The sequence below is a fragment of the Thunnus maccoyii genome, chromosome 11 (assembly GCF_910596095.1).
Source record: "Thunnus maccoyii chromosome 11, fThuMac1.1, whole genome shotgun sequence".
Lineage (NCBI taxonomy): Eukaryota > Metazoa > Chordata > Actinopteri > Scombriformes > Scombridae > Thunnus > Thunnus maccoyii.
The window spans coordinates 18,247,237-18,267,745 of NC_056543.1; the positions used below are offsets into that span (position 1 = coordinate 18,247,237).

The 20,509-nt window shown below is 39.2% G+C and overlaps 1 protein-coding gene and 1 long non-coding RNA gene across 2 annotated transcripts in view; one reads left to right on the forward strand and one right to left on the reverse strand.

The window, feature by feature from the left end:
* The first annotated feature begins 287 nt into the window (after positions 1-287).
* cdca7a (cell division cycle associated 7a) lies at positions 288-4,592 on the forward strand. The gene is made up of 10 exons (XM_042426005.1): positions 288-394; positions 1,309-1,449; positions 1,566-1,685; positions 1,789-1,989; positions 2,075-2,146; positions 2,250-2,441; positions 2,556-2,684; positions 2,786-2,935; positions 3,024-3,160; positions 3,266-4,592. The coding sequence occupies exons 1-10, from the start codon at positions 374-376 to the stop codon at positions 3,300-3,302; spliced, it is 1,200 nt and encodes a 399-aa protein (XP_042281939.1). The 5' UTR covers positions 288-373; the 3' UTR covers positions 3,303-4,592.
* Positions 4,593-5,005: 413 nt separating this feature from the next.
* The window catches only part of LOC121906958, a 33,085-nt gene continuing 17,581 nt past the window's right edge, over positions 5,006-20,509 (reverse strand). The window contains exon 4 of the long non-coding RNA XR_006098774.1: positions 5,006-5,723. This is a non-coding gene — a long non-coding RNA (uncharacterized LOC121906958). The remainder of the gene's footprint in view (positions 5,724-20,509) is intronic.

Sequence of the window (20,509 nt, forward strand, 5' to 3'; positions counted from 1 at the left end):
CTTGTATGCAAAGTGGAAATAAAAAAATTCGCGCCACGGAAAAGTACATGGAAGACACGCAGCTTTAATTTCATAAATACCTCAGAAGTTAATTAGTTTCTGAAGTTGTATAATTCAGAGGAATGCGAGACATAATTAAAAATGTTAACAACGAGTTACAGTCATGAGTTTGGCTTGAAGTGTTGTACAGAATATTTATTATTTAGTTTACATGTCTGTCTGTGTTTTATGCAGCTTTGAGGACTTTCCGGTGGCGCGGGAAATGAATGAGTTGGGACTGGCTGCAGCTGCAGGAGCTGCATTGTTCACTGCAGAACTGCTGCATGTGTGACTGTGGTTTCCTGTGTGTAAGACAGTTTGTAAAAAGAAAAACATGCCATCCACCCGCTCCCAGGTAAGAAAAACAGCATGAAAGTGTATTAATCTGACTCGTTATTAGCTTTATCTTGTTTTGTTATATCGTTATGTTTTATAACAGTTAACTGGACTTTTAAATCTTTCCCTTTAAACGCTTGACCGACGTTGATTCAACGTTTAAAAGTTTACAGGCTCGAAACACAAAATGTCGAGGATCGTCACTCACAAAACAGACATGAGAAGTTTTAATATAAACTATAATGTAATTTTGTGTCAAACTAGCAAAATCAATGAGAAAATGTATTTGTGTTAATGTTGTGTAGTCTTTCTTTGGTAACTAAGAAAAAAAGGGTAACTAATGAGTTTGCATGACTGAAATTAATGTTAACTATAGTAATGAGTATTTTGAGTAAACTGAAGTGTGCATGACCTGGTTACCTTGTTCATTGTCTGGGTTTGTCTACAAGGGTGTGTCCTCTTTAACTTGAGCTGAAACATTAACCTTACTCGTTTAAAGTCAATCGACATGAAACAGAAGCTGGCTGGCACAAACATATTTGACCTGATTAAGTTATTTTGTAAGAAAATGCCAGAAATTAATTGATTCCAGCTTCTCAAGTATGCATATTTTCTGATTTAAAGTTTTTATGATGTGCACTGAATTTCTTTGGGGTTTTTTGGACTGTTTGAGATAACAAGCAGTTTGAATTTTCTGATTTTTTTTTTTTTTTTTTTAATGGACAAAATGGTTAATTTAATATCTCAGGTGGCAGGTTGACCATGTAGTTTAAACTGCCCTCGTTCCAGGTTAAAGTGTTATTAAGTAAAGTATACAACCCTCATGGTTTAAGGTGCTGCAGAGCTTTATATCTGATGAATTTGCCCTCTAACACCCTTTTTAAATAAACAAAACAGACACTCCCTTCTAAATGTACCTCTTATCCTTCATAGAAACAAGTAGTCCAGCCTCCATCCACCAGGATGAGTTTGAGGAGCTTCCGCAGCGTCCCGCTGGTTCCCATGGAGACTTCCTCCTCTTCCTCTGATGACAGCTGCGACAGCTTTGGCTCCGATGGAGGCTTTGCAAATACGGTAACAATACAATACTAAGTCTCTCCATAAATTAAATCCTATCAAATTGTGGTGAATGTGTAGGCTCTTTGCAGCACCATCTGCAACTTTTTTTTTTTTTTTTTTTTTTTTTTTAGAGGAGCAGTTTAAGACAGACGAGGAGGATGGGAGAGAAATCAAAGGTGTTTGAGGCCACATCAGAGGAAGATACATGCAGCGGGTTTGAGAATGTGATCAACAGTCAGATGAAAGCCATGGTGAGTTAAAAGGGGACAATACAAGTACAAGTGTGACAATGTTTCAGACCTTCATCAGACACTGTTGCGGTTTCCTCTAACGATAAAATGCATCTTCTTACAGAAAGTGAACTCTCAACCTCTGAGACGTGGCCGCAAGTCCAACGTCCTGAAGGTTGCCATGACGTTCCCCAGCAGGAAGATGGGCAAGAAGAGGCCCGCATCTGAACCACTCCCTCAACCTCAAGCAATGGACTCCGACTCTGAGGAAGAGGAGAACTTCATGAACAAGAGAGCTCTGAACATAAAGGAGAACAAAGAAATGGTACAATATCTTTGACATTTGTGCACCATGTGGTCAAAACTGCCCAAATTGTATTTGTTCATTCACTCCTCTTTATTTATTTTAGCTTGCAAAGCTCATGGCAGAGCTGAACAAAGTATCTGGACTCTTGCCGAGACGAATGTCAGCATCCACTACGGTAATCTAACTTTGAAGTAAATTATTGGATTTGCTGTTTCACATCTGACACATGGCAGTTCATCAGTACCATGTATTAATTGGTGCAACTTGAACCTCTTCAGCCCCGGCAAGCACCTCGGCGGTCCATGGGAACTCCAGCAGCTTGTAGGAGAAACCCAGAGCGTCAGTCCCGACCCCACACACGGTCCCGCACGCTGGTGGATGGACCCCCCAGCCCGACTCCAGAGGAGGAGCCTGAGGATAAGTTCAACCTGGTTCGCAAAAGCCGCTACTATGAAGAGGAGGATGAGCCAGTGAGTCACATTTGTCTTGTCTGCTGCACTTTTATCTGCTTTCACATCAGAGAAAAAACTCTCTTGAAATACAGACATGAATCACATTCTAATTAAGTGCATTTATTTCCACAGCCCCGTCGCCGTTCCTTCAACGGTTCCAAGGCCATCCCTCATGTAGTGCGGCCTGTGGAGGACATCACAGAGGCAGAGCTGCAGCACATCTGCGAGAACGTGCGGGAGAAAGTCTACAACAGCTCCACTGTAGGTCCCACACTCACCGGAAACTCTGAATATTTGAGCAGCTGCATTTGTTTGTAGAGCTCTGTTGCTGAAGATTTAAGAAAATGTTCTCTTTCTCTTAGGGAAGCACGTGCCACCAGTGCCGTCAGAAAACAATCGACACCAAAACCAACTGTCGTAATCCAGAGTGTGTGGGGGTGAGGGGTCAGTTCTGTGGCCCGTGTCTCCGTAACAGATACGGAGAGGAGGTCCGAGATGCTCTGCTGAATCCGGTGAGTACTGACACATGATATTGTTACTCACATTTGGACGTGAATGCGTCGGGTTGGTCTGACTTCGTTTCTTTTCGTCCCCCGATAGGAGTGGCAGTGCCCGCCATGCAGAGGGATCTGTAACTGCAGCTTCTGTCGGGCCCGAGAAGGCCGCTGTGCTACTGGAGTGTTGGTTTACCTGGCGAAATATCACGGCTTTGACAATGTGCACGCCTACCTGAAAAGGTGACTGGAGCATTTTAAGTTGTGATACATCCCCCCCCCCCCTTTTTTTTTTTCTTCCAGTCTCAATGTCTGTTTTTAACACTGAGCTTCTTTTCTTCTCTGCAGCTTGAAGAAGGAGATGGAACAAGAGAGTAACAAGTGAAGTGTGACGGAAGAAGCTGCTCTAACTGACCCTGGACCTGACTGACATGCTCTGTGACCACTTTTACATCCGCACAGACAACATATTCATAGTTTTACAGCCATTAGAACAAAACGGTTAATGTTCTTGTTTGTGAAGTTTCATATTTTTTTTAAATATTGATGCATATCTGGAGGAGATGTGCACACACTTAAAGCTTGCATTGCATTTGTTCTCTGGTATTTTTTCCTACTTTTTTTTCCCACAAGCGCTGAGCCTTTACATAAAGACACGGTTGATTAGTTACTAAGTTGGAGCACAAAAAAAAATCTGAAATGTGTCAACCATAAATTGGCGACCTGTCTGATCTGCCTTGGATGTACATATTCCTGAGCCTGTAAAAATCACTTTTTTTTATAGCTGAATCGTACCTGCTGCAAAAATAAGCTTGTTTAGATCCACAGTATTTTTACATTGTTTTAAATGTACATATTTTACACAGACATGAATTGACCTCCAAGGGATCCATCATTGTGCCTTTTTTTTTTTTCTAGTTGGAAAATTTATGCTTGTGTTTTTACAAGTTGCTAAGCCTTTTGTAAATCTACTAAAAGTTTTAAATGTTAAAAAACATGTTTGCTTTACTCGGGATATCCTATAGAAATGGCCCAATGATCTGCATGCTGCCGAGGTGGTGCAGGTAGAAAGGGCATAGACTGGGGTCCACTGCCTCTCACTTCTAAACCGAGAGGAACTGTGTGATATACTACAGCGCCTGGTTAAATATCCTTCATTAGATAACTGTCACTAATGGTGTGGAAACAATTAGCACACTCTAATGGGAATCTCATACCTGTAAATCATTTTATCCTGTTAAAGCACATTCTCGCTCTGCTCCAGTCTCTTTGGCTCATTTTCTGCCTTACACTGTTAAGTAGGAATGGTTGAAGGTGCCACTGAAGTGGTAATAGAGTTATGGCCTGCATTTTCTGTTCAGAAGTGATACTCTACACAGAATGACATGAAATTAACCTTTGTGTCATTCATCTTTGAAACGTACTTCATACGACCTGCACCAGGACAGACTCTGATTATATGATATTGTTTCAAAATAATCAATGGTTGAGATCTTCTTCTTCATTGTAATGGCAGGTGGAGGTTATCTTAACTGCTGCTTGTGTTTATCAGCCCTGCACTCGTAACAGGAAGAGTAATGCTTAAGTGCTGATGGGAGAATCTGTTATGGTGATGCTTGTTTTGTGCTTAATGGGTTAACTGTACATTTCTATTAAAGCGGTAATCACTGCAGAATCATGTTATCACTTTTCTTTGACTTGACCATCACTCTATGTAGAACATTGGCAGCTGTAATTACTGTTATTGAAACATGGAGGAGAAATCCTGAATGCTAGTGGTGATTGAAGATCTCAAGAGCTGTGAAGTCTGTAGGTTTATCATCATTTCAGTTACTGTTAGCTAGCTATAGTCTGTGTTAAGAGTGAGTTTGTATTACTTCTGAGAAATATCTATATAAAGTTGTCACTGTATCCCTGTACTGGGCTGACACAGCTACTGTGCAATAACCTGCATTACAGGTAATACGCAAATGGAACTTTGAAATTTGATAAAATTTTGATGTTGCAGCCAGTAAATCCAAAATTATAAACTAACGACAATATCAGTAGTCCAAAACCCAAAGGTCTTCAATGTAGACATACAAAAAGCAGAAAATCCTCACATTTGAGAAGTTTGAAACAATGAGTGTTTTGTATTTTTGTGTGATACTGTAAATGACAATTGATTCTTAAAATTGTCGATAATTTTTCTCAGTCGACTGATCGAGTAATTATGTTATTGCCAAACACAGGCATCGATATTAAATAAGTACATAAATGCATGCCGTCATCACTGCAGTACAGTATTTCAGAGACACAGAGGCCAATATTTGGATTCAAAGGTCCATTACAATGTTTAAAATATCAATGGGGCTGACGAAATGAGGGTTGACTTTATGACATCGTGGTCAAGACCTCACGGTGGTTCTGTCAAGACTCACTTTCTGTGTTCACACTAATCAGCAGAAGCAGTAAAGTCAGCTCCAAATCTAGGGGCCAGAAATGTGGCTACAGGGAGTGAAAAATGTATGTTGAACAGAGGTTACATAGAGCTTTGTGTTGGCTTTGCCCATCTGTCCTCAAAAATGGAGTAGCCCTCTATTTCAGCCCACACCCTCACTGCTCTGCATCAGTGAGTAGAAATGTATACAGGAGAGTGGGACTAAAGATAGTTAGATAACTGCAGAACTCATGGTCCATTCTTTGAAGCGGTGTGCCTTAACCTGTTGGTCCAGGGCGCCTCCGTAGTGGACGGTTTTTGAAAAACTGTAGCAGATTATCCTCATACATCATGTATTTTATGCTGCAGTAAAGGGCCAATAATGATCTGTGTAGGAAAAAGACACACAATACGTTAAACAAATGACAGTACACAGTACTTTTATGTAGCAAAAAAAACAAAACTGCAAGTAATCAGTAGTAAAACCATCACTGCTAAAGTATGATATAATGTACATTAATTTAGATAAAATACAAATTCAAATTATACTTAATATATTCTATGTTTGCATTTATGAAGCTTCCTAACTGCCAAAAAGTCTAATAACTGCTGTTTTAATCAGATTAATTGATTGTAAAATGGGTAATGGTGAATAGAAACACACACACAAAATGTACTTAACCCATCACAATCCTCTTGCTTGACAATAGGAGTATAAGAAAGAAAGTAGGAAGAGTGAAAATCCGCAATAAATCAGTGTTCAGGTCAGCGGGTTTACTTGAATGTCTAATATATATATATATATATATATATGTATATATATATATATATATATATATAACCAGGGAATTTGATGTTTAAAAGACGCCACATATATATAACCCGCAGCTTTTTAAAAAAAAAAAACAGAAGGCACTTCAACATTTGCTGCTGCACAATAAAAAGATTTCCAACATATTTCCCAAGTCATGACTCTTTCCAAACTCTTGGTTTCTCAAAGACTGCCGGGTATTTATCTTTCACAAAATAGATGCCTTGCTCTGTGATATATGACATAATAATACAAAGACTAATAATCGACCGTCTTTGCAGTTTGAGGTGTCCTGTCAACAGTTTTATAGATGTCTCTTTTATAATGGTGGTCTATGGGGAAAATGCCTTTTGGGCCGCAGGGGATTTTTTCCACTGTGATAACGCAAGTGGCCACCAGGGGAAATTGGCAGCTTGTTCGCTATCCTAACATTAAAGGATAGGTTCAAGATTTTTCAAGTCTGTCTTAAAACAACAGTCAGGTGTCCATATGAACACTGGAAGAGGTTTTCCTCACTGTAATCACTCCTCCTGTTCATACTGGCTATAAAAAGATCCCCTTCAAATATGCTTCTGATGTAAGTGATGGGGGCCAAAATCCACAGTGTGTCCACACAGTCATTTTGTGCAAAAATGCATTTAAAAATGTATCTGAAGCTTATATGGGTCTTCAGCAGTCAGAGTTAGTCACATCAAGTGGATATCTGCCACATTTAAAGTCTTTTTAGCATCAAATTCCCTCTTTGTGTTTCCTTGGACAGTGTTTACTTATTGAGCTGTGGTGGAAGTATAGTAACAAAAACAGGGACTTCTAAAAAGACTGTAATGTTGAAAGATATCTACTTGATTTGAATTATTTGGACATCTGAAGCTTCATATTAGCTTCAGATAAACATTTAAATACATTTTTGCACAGAAGGAGTCTTGTGGATCTTGTCCTCCATCACTTACATTGTAAGTGCTTTATGAAGGGATCTTCTAATGGTCAGTATGAACGGGAGGAATGATTACAGCAAGAAAAACCTGTTTCAATGTTCATTTGGGTACCTGACTGTTGTTTTAAGACAGACTTGAAAATTTGTCAACCCATCCTTTAAGTTAGCCTTACTTTGCTTTTCGCCCCCTTCTTGTGATAATCATGACTTTGGAAGTGGAAAATTTCTGAAAGCTCCGAGTTCATGAGTTGTGATGTGTTGTTGACATTTTCAGAAATGGCGGAGGCCATGGAAGTTCAGTTTTCAGTGGATGGTAAGTTAATATATTTTAATTTTAGTCGTATAGAGTTTTTCTTAGCAATTTTATAATATGTCTGAGGAAATCTCTTTCCTCTGTCATTTTGTCTTTGCATTTCCTGCATTACATTTCCCGCTTGCTAGCTAGCTAAATTGTTAGCCTCGGTGGCTTCTAGACGCCAACAGTAAAATGAATATTAATGACAAGAGAACAATGAGGAGTCTTTTGGCGTCCATGTTGCCTAGCAGTGGTGTTCTCACGAGTCATGACTTAATGTTAACCACTTGAACGCCAAGCATATCGTGTACACGGCTTCCCAAATTGTAACCACAAGCTCACAAGTTACATTTGAAGGCAGCAATAAGCCCTCCCTCTAATCAAACTATGTCGATTTACATTTCCAACAAGTAGCTTTCTATCATTATATTCCTAATTAAGTCTGTAAATCTAGTGTTCACTAATTACACAGATATTGACACAACAATAAAACAAAACAATAAAATAAAAAATATTATGGACACCAAAATATTCCACGGATATTGACACAACAATAAATATTTAATTCCAATAAATATAAATAATGTTTATAATATTATTTATATAATAATATATCAATAATGTTTATATAAATAATATTTTGCAAGGAGTACCAAAATACACTGAATAACTTGTTTATTAGATACATTTGTGGAATCTGTACAATCTGTGATATTTAGTCCAGTCCCAGGTATTTTTAATGCAATATTAGAAATAACCCTCTATTTAACACAATTCAGTTGAACGCTTATTAAGGCATATGGTTAAAAATGACCATACTGTTGAACTGACACTTCTTTGGCACAAAAACTTCACAATTAGAGATAAGACTTATTGCAGGGTTGTTGTATTGGATTGCATTAATACAATCATCATATCCTACTTTTTAGGCTACATCACTATAAATATAACTTCCAATATAACGTCTCCACCTTTTTTTCCCTCCAAAAGGAGCATTTCAAAAAATATTATTAGTATAATAAAGATGCACTTGAAAATACTAGTCCTGTATTAAATACCAATGATCATCCACTTTGGGGTGATGAATATTTAGGGAAGTAATTGTTTACAACGCTCAAGCATTGAGCTGATCTGGTAATCAGGCTATGAAATACAATATTTATTCATTAGAGCAGATTTAATGAGGCCTTGCGGCGCTAATTATGAAAACCAGTGTAGCAGTAAATGAGTAGCGCATGGTGGCGGGCTGCGGGGTACCTGTAAGGAGGGACTGGGGGTTAAAGTGCCCTGAGTGCCATGGCACAGTGAGCAGCAACACACAGCCCTAAGCGTGGCCGTCCAGCCCACAGCTATACATCACCGGACCTGCAGACAGGTCGCAGATGGGCCCCACATCCCTCCATGCCATGCTCTCCAACCTCCAGGAATTAAGGCTGGATTTCCCCAAAGCATCTTAATGTCCAGATTATCTGTTTTATTGTAGTTAATAGACTACAAATTAGAAAATTTCTAGCAGCTTCAGGTGGATGTGGTCAGCACAAGAAGGCTTTTAAATATTGTTTCACCAATACACTGCCAGCCATAATACTGAAACAGGTTGAGCGCTTATTCTGCAGTTTCTATTTGTATGCGTGTCTGGAGATATGTGGTAGGATTTCACAGCATAATGTGGGTTTTGATTGACTGATATTTTCATTATGGCTGCAGGGTAGTGTGAAGACTGTTAATTTGCCCGAGAGTCCTGCAGGTCTACGATGATTGTAGTAGATCCAAAAGAAAAGCTGAATAAATGAAACTCACAGGGCACAATCACAATCTGTGGGTCAAAATCAACTGATTAATTATAATTTAGAATCAATCTGTCAGGCCTCTGTAATAAACACCTTTTCAGGCTCGCTGCTTCACAATTTTTGAAGACTGTGTTAAAACAGTACTAACATACCCATGTGTACATTGAAGGAGTTTTTGTTCCTCCTCTCCATACTGGCTGTGAAGAAAGCTCTTCCTAAAGCATACTAAGTGTACACAAAGGCATGTTAATGTTGGATACTGACAAAATCTGGAGTCCTTGTTCTGTGTAAATATACACTCCAAAGTTCAACCAAAGCCAATATAAAGCTTTAGCAGTCTGAGTTATACAAAGTTAGTCACATTAATACCAAATTCCTGCTTTGTGTTCCTGTCCTTCTGCTGTGACTCAGCAAGGAAACATTGTCCCTGGAAGCACAAAGAGGGAGTTTCATGCTAAAAACATTTTAACCTTCTTCTAACTCAAGACTTTTCAAGCTTCATATTAGCTGAACATTTTCAAATGGGATCTATCTGCGGCCAGTATGCACTGGAAGAACCAATAACCCTGTCAATATAAATATGGGCATGTCAGTATTGTTTTAAGTGTAAATGTCTGCATGGTGCACCATGTAAAGTTAACTGTGGATACAAGATGATTAAAAATAAGGTAAATACTTGCATATTTCTCATAATAAAATGATGATTGAACATTATGACTGAACAGAGGACTTATATTGACTATTGGTACTTTTTGATGCAGCTCAGCGAGACACTTTTCACACAAGAATCTCTCTCTGGCTCTGACCTCTACATCCTGGAAAGTGTAGTGAGGAGAGTGCTGTTAAATGCACACTGAGTGACTCTGGGTGGCAGGAGGCTTATGACATGTTCTAGCCTGCAAAGTGATGGAAACAGCAGTTTGGTCCAGGTGTCAGGGACATTATCAAAGAAAGGGGCTGCCTGCAGTTGCTCCATCTCACAGGAAATTGCCAACTCACCCTAACAAAGGAAGGCATAAGTGCACTTGCTGCTGCCTTCAAGGGGAGTGTGATAAGATGACATTATAAATACAGAATTGTTCATGGAGGTGGAGGGATAGGCACATCAGGCAGCTGAACTTGACAATTCTGTTTTTTCACATAAAGCCTGTATGAGTTTATCTAAAACAAAATCTGTGTCTTATCCACTTGAGAGTCATACATTTCATAAGTGTTAAACTGTAATTGTAGATGTTTATAGCTACTTAAGATTGTTGCTTCACATATAGTTTGCAACTTCAGCTCTAGTATGACTGAGACAACTGACAAGCCAAAACTCATTATAGAGAAAAAAAAGATGATATAGAGCAAATGAAAATTATGCAAATATTTTCTGTCAGTATACAAAGTGGACAGTATATAATAAGTATCCAGTCACCTGTAAATAATAAACATACATTTTCATGAGTCTACCTGCACATTTTGCAAATGCACAACACATTAAGAACAATTAGTGCAGGAATTACACTGCATATTTGTTCAGACATGAAATTTTCACATTTATCACCACAAATAAATGGAGGTGACTTCACTGCAAAACTGAGATTAAAAAAAATGCTCACTACCCATCACTGCCTCTGATAAATAATGTGGAATATGCTGCCTCTCATCATCATCATCATCATGTGGAAGAGTTTTGTCTCCTGATACATAATTCTCCATGACACCTGAGGGGGGAGCTCTAATACAGGCAACTTGCTGCAATTCATCTCATTTAAACTTTCAACAAGTCTTCAGGGCTGGACGAGAAAGTGAAAAGAAAATGAAAATGACCACAAGAACACACACGTACCGCTCTGCAAACCAGAAAACACTCAGACATTCATAATGTCTGGCAGGAAATCTGTGCATTTTGGTTCTTCTCATGTCTTTAAAGACCGTTGATGTAACGGTTTTTTACCTGCAGCATCAGAGTATTCAGCGGTGGACGGGATGACACTGTCTGTGCACAGTGTTGTGAAACTTCACATTAAATTTGCTAAAGGAGTCCAGCAGCACACTTTGGCTGTAGGAGGAGAGGGTGGAGGGGTGGGTAATTATGACCAGGGGAACACAGGGCTGTAATCTGTAAATCTATTCTTACCCTAAGTGAGAACTGGTACATTGGATTGATTTTATTGAGATCATACATTATAAATGGGGCATGGAAGAGCTTACAGCCTTGAGATGGTGGTGCTCACGTGCTTCATTAATTTTTACTTCATTAACTCTCTCCTTCAGACCCTTCAACACACAATTCATTGCCAGCCATGAATCCAGGCTACAGGCAAATGGACAAGCCCAGGACGACTTTCAGTGGAGTGGATAGGCTACACCGAGTAACGCTGTCAAAACAAATCAGTAACACATGAAATATACATAACCTCGAATCAGTCCCTATTCATGCACTAGGTCACTCCTTTTGAACTTGTGGCTTTACATTTAAAAACATTGTTCATAAAGATACAGCCACAGAAAAAAAAAGCTTAGAAACACAAACTCTTCTCTGGAAAAGAGTCCATAAGAAATCTTACACATTTAAAGTTCTTTTTAAAAACTCTGCCAAAGGCAAACAATCTAAAATCCATCTATTGACAACGAGGCATTTTGTTACAATTATGTGTCACTATTGTTGTTTTTTCAAATCATCAATGACTGGTTAAAATCCAGCAAGATAATTACAGAGTACAGACCCCCATCCTTAGATTGCTGCAGCATTTTCCTGCAGTGTGCTTACTTACTTCTGTGGTTACCACTTACAAACCAATAGGTGCTGTAGCTCTCGCTTTTTGTTTCACAGCAAGGAATTTCAAAATTCCCCATGGGCTCTTTAGAATGCACCATTTGTTTAATATTATAGCCTTAAACCCAACAGTATCAATCAGTCATGAAAGCACCTATGCATGCTGCTCTGCCCTGCGTCACCATTAACTCCAGACAAGTGATGGCCTCCGCTGGTTTGCAAGGCGAGCAAAGGGAGGGTGTCAAGAGGTAAAGAGGGATAAATGGACGGTGTCGGTTTGCTTTTGACTCTTTTCTTTCTTTTTTTTGTGATTGACCTATTCAGCAACAATAGGAGTGTTTGTCACAGTGAAAAAAAATCAACACTGGATGAGGAATTCTTGAGAAAAGTTGGAATGAGACTTGCTGAAAGTGTGTTTGGTGTTTTCACCAGATCTGTGGCAGCTGCAGCTGGATAGTTTAAAAATGACTTTAAAGATCCCCTCCAGACATATTTTTAAGACATATAAAAATACTCTGTTTGGAATAATAATTTGTGTCTGGTATAGTTTTTCCACAAAAACAAAGTTCAAATGACATCTATTCCTTCTCCCTTATTGAAAAATCCAAAATCTATAAATATGCAAATATTGTTCATTTTAAAAGTTAAACTGCTGGACACAAGATGTCTTCTTTACTCCTAAGTCCATTTTCAGTTCATTTTCAGTCTTCATGCAGTCCATGAAGACTTGAAATGTCTACACCATCCTTAACCACAATTAGTGTCCAAACTAACTAGTTGTGACATCAGAAATGTCACAACTAGTTAATATGTATACATCTTAAACTTTCCACCTTCAGATGAAGTGTAATATATCAAACTATGCACTTACATCATTCTGCACAGTGATGGTCAAACATCCAAGTAACAATAAGCAAAACACATTTTTCAACTGGGATGAGGGGAACCCCCCTCCTCCACTTTAGCAGGGGGGAAAATTGAAGTAACCACAGGAAGAGCTACAGAGGAGGGAACTCTCTTCCAGGATGGACAGACATGAAATAGATGTCATGAGTACATGATAGACCAATATAGAAAAGTTATAATATGGAAAACCAGGGTGACGATATTATAGATAGATAGATTGTAAACATACATTTAGAATGTGGATCCAGGAGGACGAAGAGGACAAACTACACATTCACACAAGAGGCAAAAACTCAACCACATCATTCACACAAGGGACAGAGAAAAGTCCCAGCACATTACAGAAGTCAGTCAAACAAATCTGCTTATATGACGATAACATTTGAGAATAAAATGTCCACGAATGCTGAATCATGAATGTTCCGTCACTTTCTGAGGCTTTTGGATGTTGTTGAGCGTGTCAGTGTTGGACGCTGTGAAGTTGTTCATGCTGCAAACCTTTTGTCAAACTCTTCCCTCACTGAGCATGAGAACAACACACACCAGTGAGCAGACGCTGAGTGCTTTTCCTCTGAGGCAGCGCAAACTTCTTAACATTTCAAAATCTGTTACGACAGCTGTCTCGGGGAACATTTGCGAGCTCTGTTTCACCACACATGTTGAAATGATGATTCCCTCATTACATTTGCCATCAAACAATATCTCCAAAGCTAACAGTTGAAAAATCCAGTTAAAACATTTGGGGCAAGCTCTTAAAGGAAGAATTAATGGGAGCAAAAGAAAAACAGCTCTTAGACAATTAGCACCAGAGACCACTCTATAATCTTAAGATTATTTTCACCACTTAAAAGCAGCACACATGGTTTGTGTTGCGGTGGGGCAGAATGAACAACACTTGAGTGGATTTGATTTGGTCTCCCTAATCTGCATTTCCTTTAACATGCTTTTCTTCTGTTCCAAAATGTCAGTGTTGATCAACTCCAGCTGGAATAAGCCAGTGTCTGTCATCCCGGTTGCAAAATCTTTGAGAAAATTTTTCCCAAGAGGATGGAATAAAGTGTTTGGTCTAAGGCGTGTTTCTAGTTGTCGCCTGTGATATTATGCGGATCCGACATTTAGCTCACACTTTTTTTTTCTGATTCCTGAGTAAATCCTCTCGAAATGAGGATGTAGTGTATGAAATTCCTTACTCTGGTATAAATGTTACAAAGATTTAGAGACATTATTATTCAGATCACTTAAAATGTTATAAATTCTGAATTATTTGGGGGCTATCATAATAATATTGTAAAACATCTTTACAGCCTTCACAATGAGTATAGAGACGTCTTGTTGATGACCCAAAAACAGACAATCTATTCTCCCTATATGAAATTATGAGTTAAAATAGAGTGAAATTAATCTACAATTCATTTTTCTGGAGAACCCCTTGGGCACTCCAAAGGGCCCCACAGGGGTCCCCAGACTTCACTTTGAGAACCACTATATTGGATCTGGTTAACAGAAACATCCCAAAGCTATGTTCATTTAAATAACACTTTGTATTTTTGTGGATTAAAAAAAAAAAACTGTAATTGCAAAATCAGAAATTTAACCCTGGGGCTGGTTGCTTAACCAAACATGCTTTGGCTGGTTAGGCTTAGTCACAGAGGAAATGTCTGGCACACAGATTGAATTTGTTCTCTCTGAAGTCAAAGGCAGGAAAACAATTAAGTGTCTGCCGCACATTTCACTGTGTACCACTTGACACAGTTTTTCACATCACTGGGGCAATTGTCTGCAGAGAGCGACGAGACAAAGCCATTACTTCCAATGTCTCAAAAAGATGGCATTGTTATTTTCTGATTTTGAAACATTTCAATTAAGCCACTGATGGAGATAATAAACATAATGGTGTGAGACTTGCACTGTTTTCTTTTGTGCTGTCATGTCCATATTCGGGATGGTTACTGCTGTTAAGCCAGAGGTTCCTCTGAGGGAGCTTTGGTGCCAGAGGTAGGTAGGTAGGTGTGTGTGTGTGTGTGTCGTTATCCTCGGGAGCCCCTTCCCCTCCTCAACCTTCGTCTTTTCATTCAACGTCGACTCCTTTCAAAACAAGGTGAAGTTCAACAAAGTTTCTCTGCAGAGATGATCAAACAGTCACATCACTAATGGCGATGGGTGACAGGGCCAGTGAATACAGATCAGCTTTAATTGTGGTGGTTCTTACTGCCACTGTCTGTCAATCTGAGCCTTTGAATTGGCGAAAATTTGCTCTGTTCATTCTGTTAAATGATGTATCCAATTAAATGCTTTAGAATTCATGATCTTCAGTCAAGGTTAAATGAAAGCAGTTACTCCTGTCAGTAAGGTGATTAAAAGCTGCCTACATCAGGCACATTCTGTGCAAAAATTTAAATTTGGGACCAAAGCATGAATCTTTATTCATTATGTGCAGTCCTGCTATATAAATGTCCAGCACAGTCGCTCTTAATCACCTTGTTCATTTTAAATCTCACTTTAGTCCTTTTTATTAAAAGCCATCCTGATATCGAAATTATAGTGTTTTACATATTCACATTAAATGGTGGTCTATTCAAATAACTTTTTCAACAGCAAATTTCTTTTGTTTTCGGTTCTTTTTATACGGCAAATTCACATTTGGTTTGGGAAAAAGCAGCCTGAAAGCACTTCCTGGTAAAATAAAGCAAAATAATATTTGTCTCATTACCTTTTTAACTATGATTGAAAAGATACAGCAAATCCTGCTGTGCAACACAAATAATAAGGTTCTTAGCAATTGGTTGAAATGAACAACAGCAAGGAAATTAATTTTCTCTCTGCAAGATGAATGGTTTACCAGGTTATTAATGAGTGTATAATGTGCTTGTGCAAGTAAGTTTTCTGTGTCGTTGTGATAAATGTGACGATGGAGGTGAGGAGCATGTTGACTAATGAGTATCGTCCAGGGATCTGATCTCAGTGCCCTCTGGGGAGAAAGCCACCGTCTGGATTTCACACATCACATGATGTAAATATCCCGACGTCCACCAGTCAAGCTGCTTGTTTAAGAATCAGCTCTGTCATTTCTGCACAAATCAGGCTCTTGCTGTGTACAACGTATTTCAAAATGGCAACCTTACAGCTTCTTCTCAGATGGTATTTGCCTTTAAACATCACTTACTGTTAATATGAAGTCAGAAACAAGCCCTCCTTGCCTCTCTGAGACTGTAACTTTTCAGTTACAACTAATGAGAACTAACATTTCCGGTAAAGGTCCTAATGTTTTTTGCATCTGTAATAAGTCTTTACAGATGGCCAACTAAACTAAAGGCAAACTGAAGAGACTTTTATAAGAACCCCTTTTAAAAAAGTCCAATGTCTAGAGCCACATGTGAATTTAGAGCATGTGTTTTTTCATTGATTGAATTTATCTGATGCTCCAAAACATACAGATTTAAAATAGTTACAATCATTTAGGGCTAAATCACAAAAAAGCCAAAAAATGCTTATTTCCATTGTGGTCTTCTACACATAACAAGCAGCATGACAATAGCAACATTTCAACAATTATATACACTACATACAATGGCAAGATAGCATGGTCTGCATCCTTCGTTATAAATGACTGAGAAACAATCTTTTTAAGGCCACTTTCAATATGTGCTCTGATGTGATGAGTTTTAGACTTAAAGGAAGGTTGTCCTATAGTACAGCTGCAGAATAAAGAATGTATTGTTTTAATATTAAATATGGAAGACGTTTTTGCATCTGTAAAAGCTGTCACACATGGCACAACATAGATTTTTTTTTTTCCCCCATACAAAAACACAAAGTGTGTCCAGAAGGCACATGTGCTTCGAATTCACATGTTTGTAAACATGGAACAAAAAACGCATTGAAAAATAGCTGAGAAAGTTGGTTCACACATGAGATGCCAAAATTAAAAGTGATTATGCGAGTGATGTGATGTTAGCTCGTGTTTGCAAAGAGCGTGGCGCAACTGGTCGTAAAAGTTATGATGAAGAAAGAATGCAGCAGCAGTACACATAATTTAAAGGGAAGAAAGCAAAACCTTCATAGCTTTCTGTATACTGAGTCCTATAGATACATAATGGCACACAGGCCTGAGGGCCAAGACGCAGCATTTGAATGACTGCCAGATACATAAACTTGGCTCACTCAGGGGTTCATGGTGAATAAATAAGGCTGTGGATTACATCAAATCTCTTCTCAAACCACCACTCCTGCACGCCACTCCCAGTGTAGAGACCATTTAAACTCTAGAAGGGGCCAAACATCAGCAGTTGGTCTCCTTTAAACAAGTCTGAGCAAAGTAGAAAAATAAATAATGCCCCCGGCGCTCTACTTTAATGTATTCAATTAACTGGGGTCCCTCTAGAGAACTCCAGCGCACACTTGGATAAAGAGAGAGCATATCGCCTGGAGATGAATACGCTGAATGCACTCATTCTGACGACCGTGATTGGAAATCTTCCTCAACAGGTTCTTACTTAATTAAACTTCCCTTCATCTGACTTTCTGTCGCTTTCGAGGGAAAATTGGGAGAGGCATATTCAAAAGCCAGGGAAACTTTGTTCACTATTGCGTGTTGTTTACGGGCCAATTCAGGGGACGTGTAGGGCCTGTGATAACCTCCACCGTCACTGTGCAAAGTCAACTCAGCCTGAAAGAACAGAGAAGTATGTGAAATCTTCAATTCAATCATAGACAATTATGTTGTGAAATGAGAGAAATTCAGCAGCAGTCAAGTCTGAGTGGGAGGGATAATTATCTGGCAGTCATTACTGCTCCCATAATAGCATTTAACGACATTCATATACTGTGTGAACATACTGCACTTGTTGGAAACATGTAAGTTGAAAATAATAAGAGCAGCCATTTCTTGAAAATATATGAAAATTCCCCTGTATGCTCAGAAAGGTAACATGTTCATCATGTCCTTGGGTGAAAGACGTATGTTAGTGTGAAATTTATCTAATTATCTCAAATATGTCTCGTGAGAATCCATTCAGCATCCCTTTGTACCTTATTTTCCCTCCGCAGCCCCATTGTGCAGCAGAGCCCCAACAGAATTTCCTATCTATTAAAATCAATCTCTCATCACGTCGCCTACATTCACCGTTTTCAGCACTTTTTCCATAACAAATCAACTTAATCAAGCTCATTAAGTGTCATTATTAGCTATTTATTGTTATCTCCCTCAATGTAGCGCTGACAGGTCCACCCCGCCCACGCGTGTCCCCCCTGATACCGGGACCTTTTGCTTGTCACAACGGCTCTGCACTCAGTTCTAATTGGCCTTCATTGTGTTGTTCTTGCAGGGAAGAGAGGAGGGATGTGGCGTCCCTTTTTTTTTTTGCTCGCACACGAGCATCTTTTTACTGCTGTTTATTCTTCAGAAGTTGCCAGAACAAATCCTGTGAGGGGAAGAAGAGTGATATTCCTCTTAAACAGCTGGGAATATGTTGCAAGCACATAGAAAACAGGCACGGGGGAAGGCGCCCACAGATTCCCTTTTGTGTTTAAGTGTGGTGGTAACACTGTGGACGCTCCTTAATGCGGCATGGCGAATGTATTTCCACAGCTGTCAGAGTGATGGACAGAGGGGCGAGTCTCTCCATTGCAGCGGCATGCTTCTACCTGCACACAATAGACCTGCAGGATGGGAGTGTAGACTGATGAGAGAGAGAGGGAGAAAGAGAAAGGAGGGTGGATATATGTGTGTAGTGGTGGGGGTAGAGGGGTGGCGGTGGTGGGGGGGGAGGGGTGGAGGGAAGTTTGTCCCATCGCAGGAGTTATTAAGTTTGTCTCTCGGACACACTTGGTTTCACCAGGGTGCTCGTCCCTCATTCATAATAGATGCTAATCTGTTCAGGGCTGACTGATGACAGAGCTTCCTGCCCTTCATAGAATTAGTCCTCAGCTTTATCAAAGGATCCAAACTGCCTGCTAATTAGACTCATTTCCTCCAGCATGAATTATTTATTTCCATTGTAACTGATCAGAGGCGATTGTGACGCATCATGCTGCCACCAGTTTTCACACAGATGCGCATGCCACCACAAGTTCTCAAAGCCTTTGCGAAGTATACAGGGTTTAATAGGAAACAGGGGCTGATTCAACTGCTTTTTCTCAATACAGGAAGGGATTTTTTACAGCTGCTTAAATGAGACAATATGACGGGATGGCATTCAAATATTGAGCAATTGAAGGATGCACATTAGTATTACTGTGCAGAAGTAGCCATTATTAAAACAATCTTCATGCTAATGACTTGTAAATATTTCAGAGTTGATCCTTTTTTTTTTGGAAATGACACTTCAATGAGCGACTCTACACTGAGAGGTGATGTTAAACAGAGTGCCTCCTATAGCTGAGTGAAGGTTTATGGATATATTCTATAAGTTTTCTTCTCCTCATCAAAACATTCACTCCATAATTACATCTACTTAAGCAATTTTGTGAAGGGGGAGAAAAAAAAAAACCCACTGTGCTTAATTGCATTACTATCTGGAAGGCAGAAATATGCAGAGCGAAAAAACGTATAGCAACGTGAGGGAACTGCTAATTAGTCAGATATTTGGTTTGCATTACCAAATAGCACATTACACCCGGCAAAGATAGGAGGCTAAAGAGAGAGAGGGCTGTGTTCTTGAAACTGTAATCAAACAAAGACAGATGTACAGATAAACACTTAGAGGGAAAGTTTGGAATAATTGTTCATCTGCTCTTTCTGTTCACAGAGCTGCATGTTCTTCTGCAATTGATCGGCTTATTATACACACTTTCCTCTGTGATTTCACGTCTATAGGTGCCCAGGTATTAGATACAGAGCGTATGGCTGAGATGACGGATCTCTGACCACAATAGCTACTGATAAGGTTAATAAAAACAATCCAGGTATTACAATAGCATGAAACGTGTAAGTTGAAATATTCATGATGGGGTATTGTGTTGCATTTCAAAAGCTTATATTTACAAATCAGCCCAACACAATGTGCTCTAGAAGCCTGCCATTTCCTCTCTCAACGAGGGTCAATGCACAATAAAGCTCAGTTTCATCTCACAATTTGAAAGTTTATTCAGACTTTGAAGCAGTCTTTTAAAAAAAAAGATGCCCTTGTCTCAACAATAACACTTTAAATGCTCTTTTGGTTGCCATTTTCACACGAACAATAGGAAATTATGTCAAGGCAAGAAAAAAAAAATCTTTTATAATGAATAATACATTTAGTGATTGCAAATAATTGCGTTAAGTGGCTTATTTGCCTTAGGTCGGGGAGGGTGACTCCTGTATAACTAATATAAGGATCTGAACCCTCACCCTCACTGATGAGGCCTATTCACAGCTCCGCTGCCCTGTGCTCCCTCCCAGCTCCTTATGCTCCAACGTGATGAGGAGTGTGTTGTTAAAGTTTCAAAGCAATGATTTCACACAGCGACATTCATCCTTCGGTTATGTAGCGGGAAGTAACGGACCGGTGCTGCTTCTGAGGACAGTGGAAGCTAAAAGACACACCAGAACCTGTATGACAGGAAATTATGCACAGAATACAAAACCCAAAACATGCTGAGAGCTCAAACTACATTACAAGGTAGAGGGGAAAAAAGCTAATGAGCACTAAAGAAAACAGCAACTACTGAATTAGAGAAAAACTTGAATTACAAATAAA

Coding starts and splice junctions, on each gene's coding strand:
- cdca7a (XM_042426005.1), top strand. CDS start 374: ATGCCATCCACCCGCTCCCAG. Junction 2,442..2,555: donor ATGAAGAGGAGGATGAGCCA/GTGAGTCACATT, acceptor TTATTTCCACAG/CCCCGTCGCCGTTCCTTCAA. Junction 3,161..3,265: donor GTGCACGCCTACCTGAAAAG/GTGACTGGAGCA, acceptor TCTTCTCTGCAG/CTTGAAGAAGGAGATGGAAC.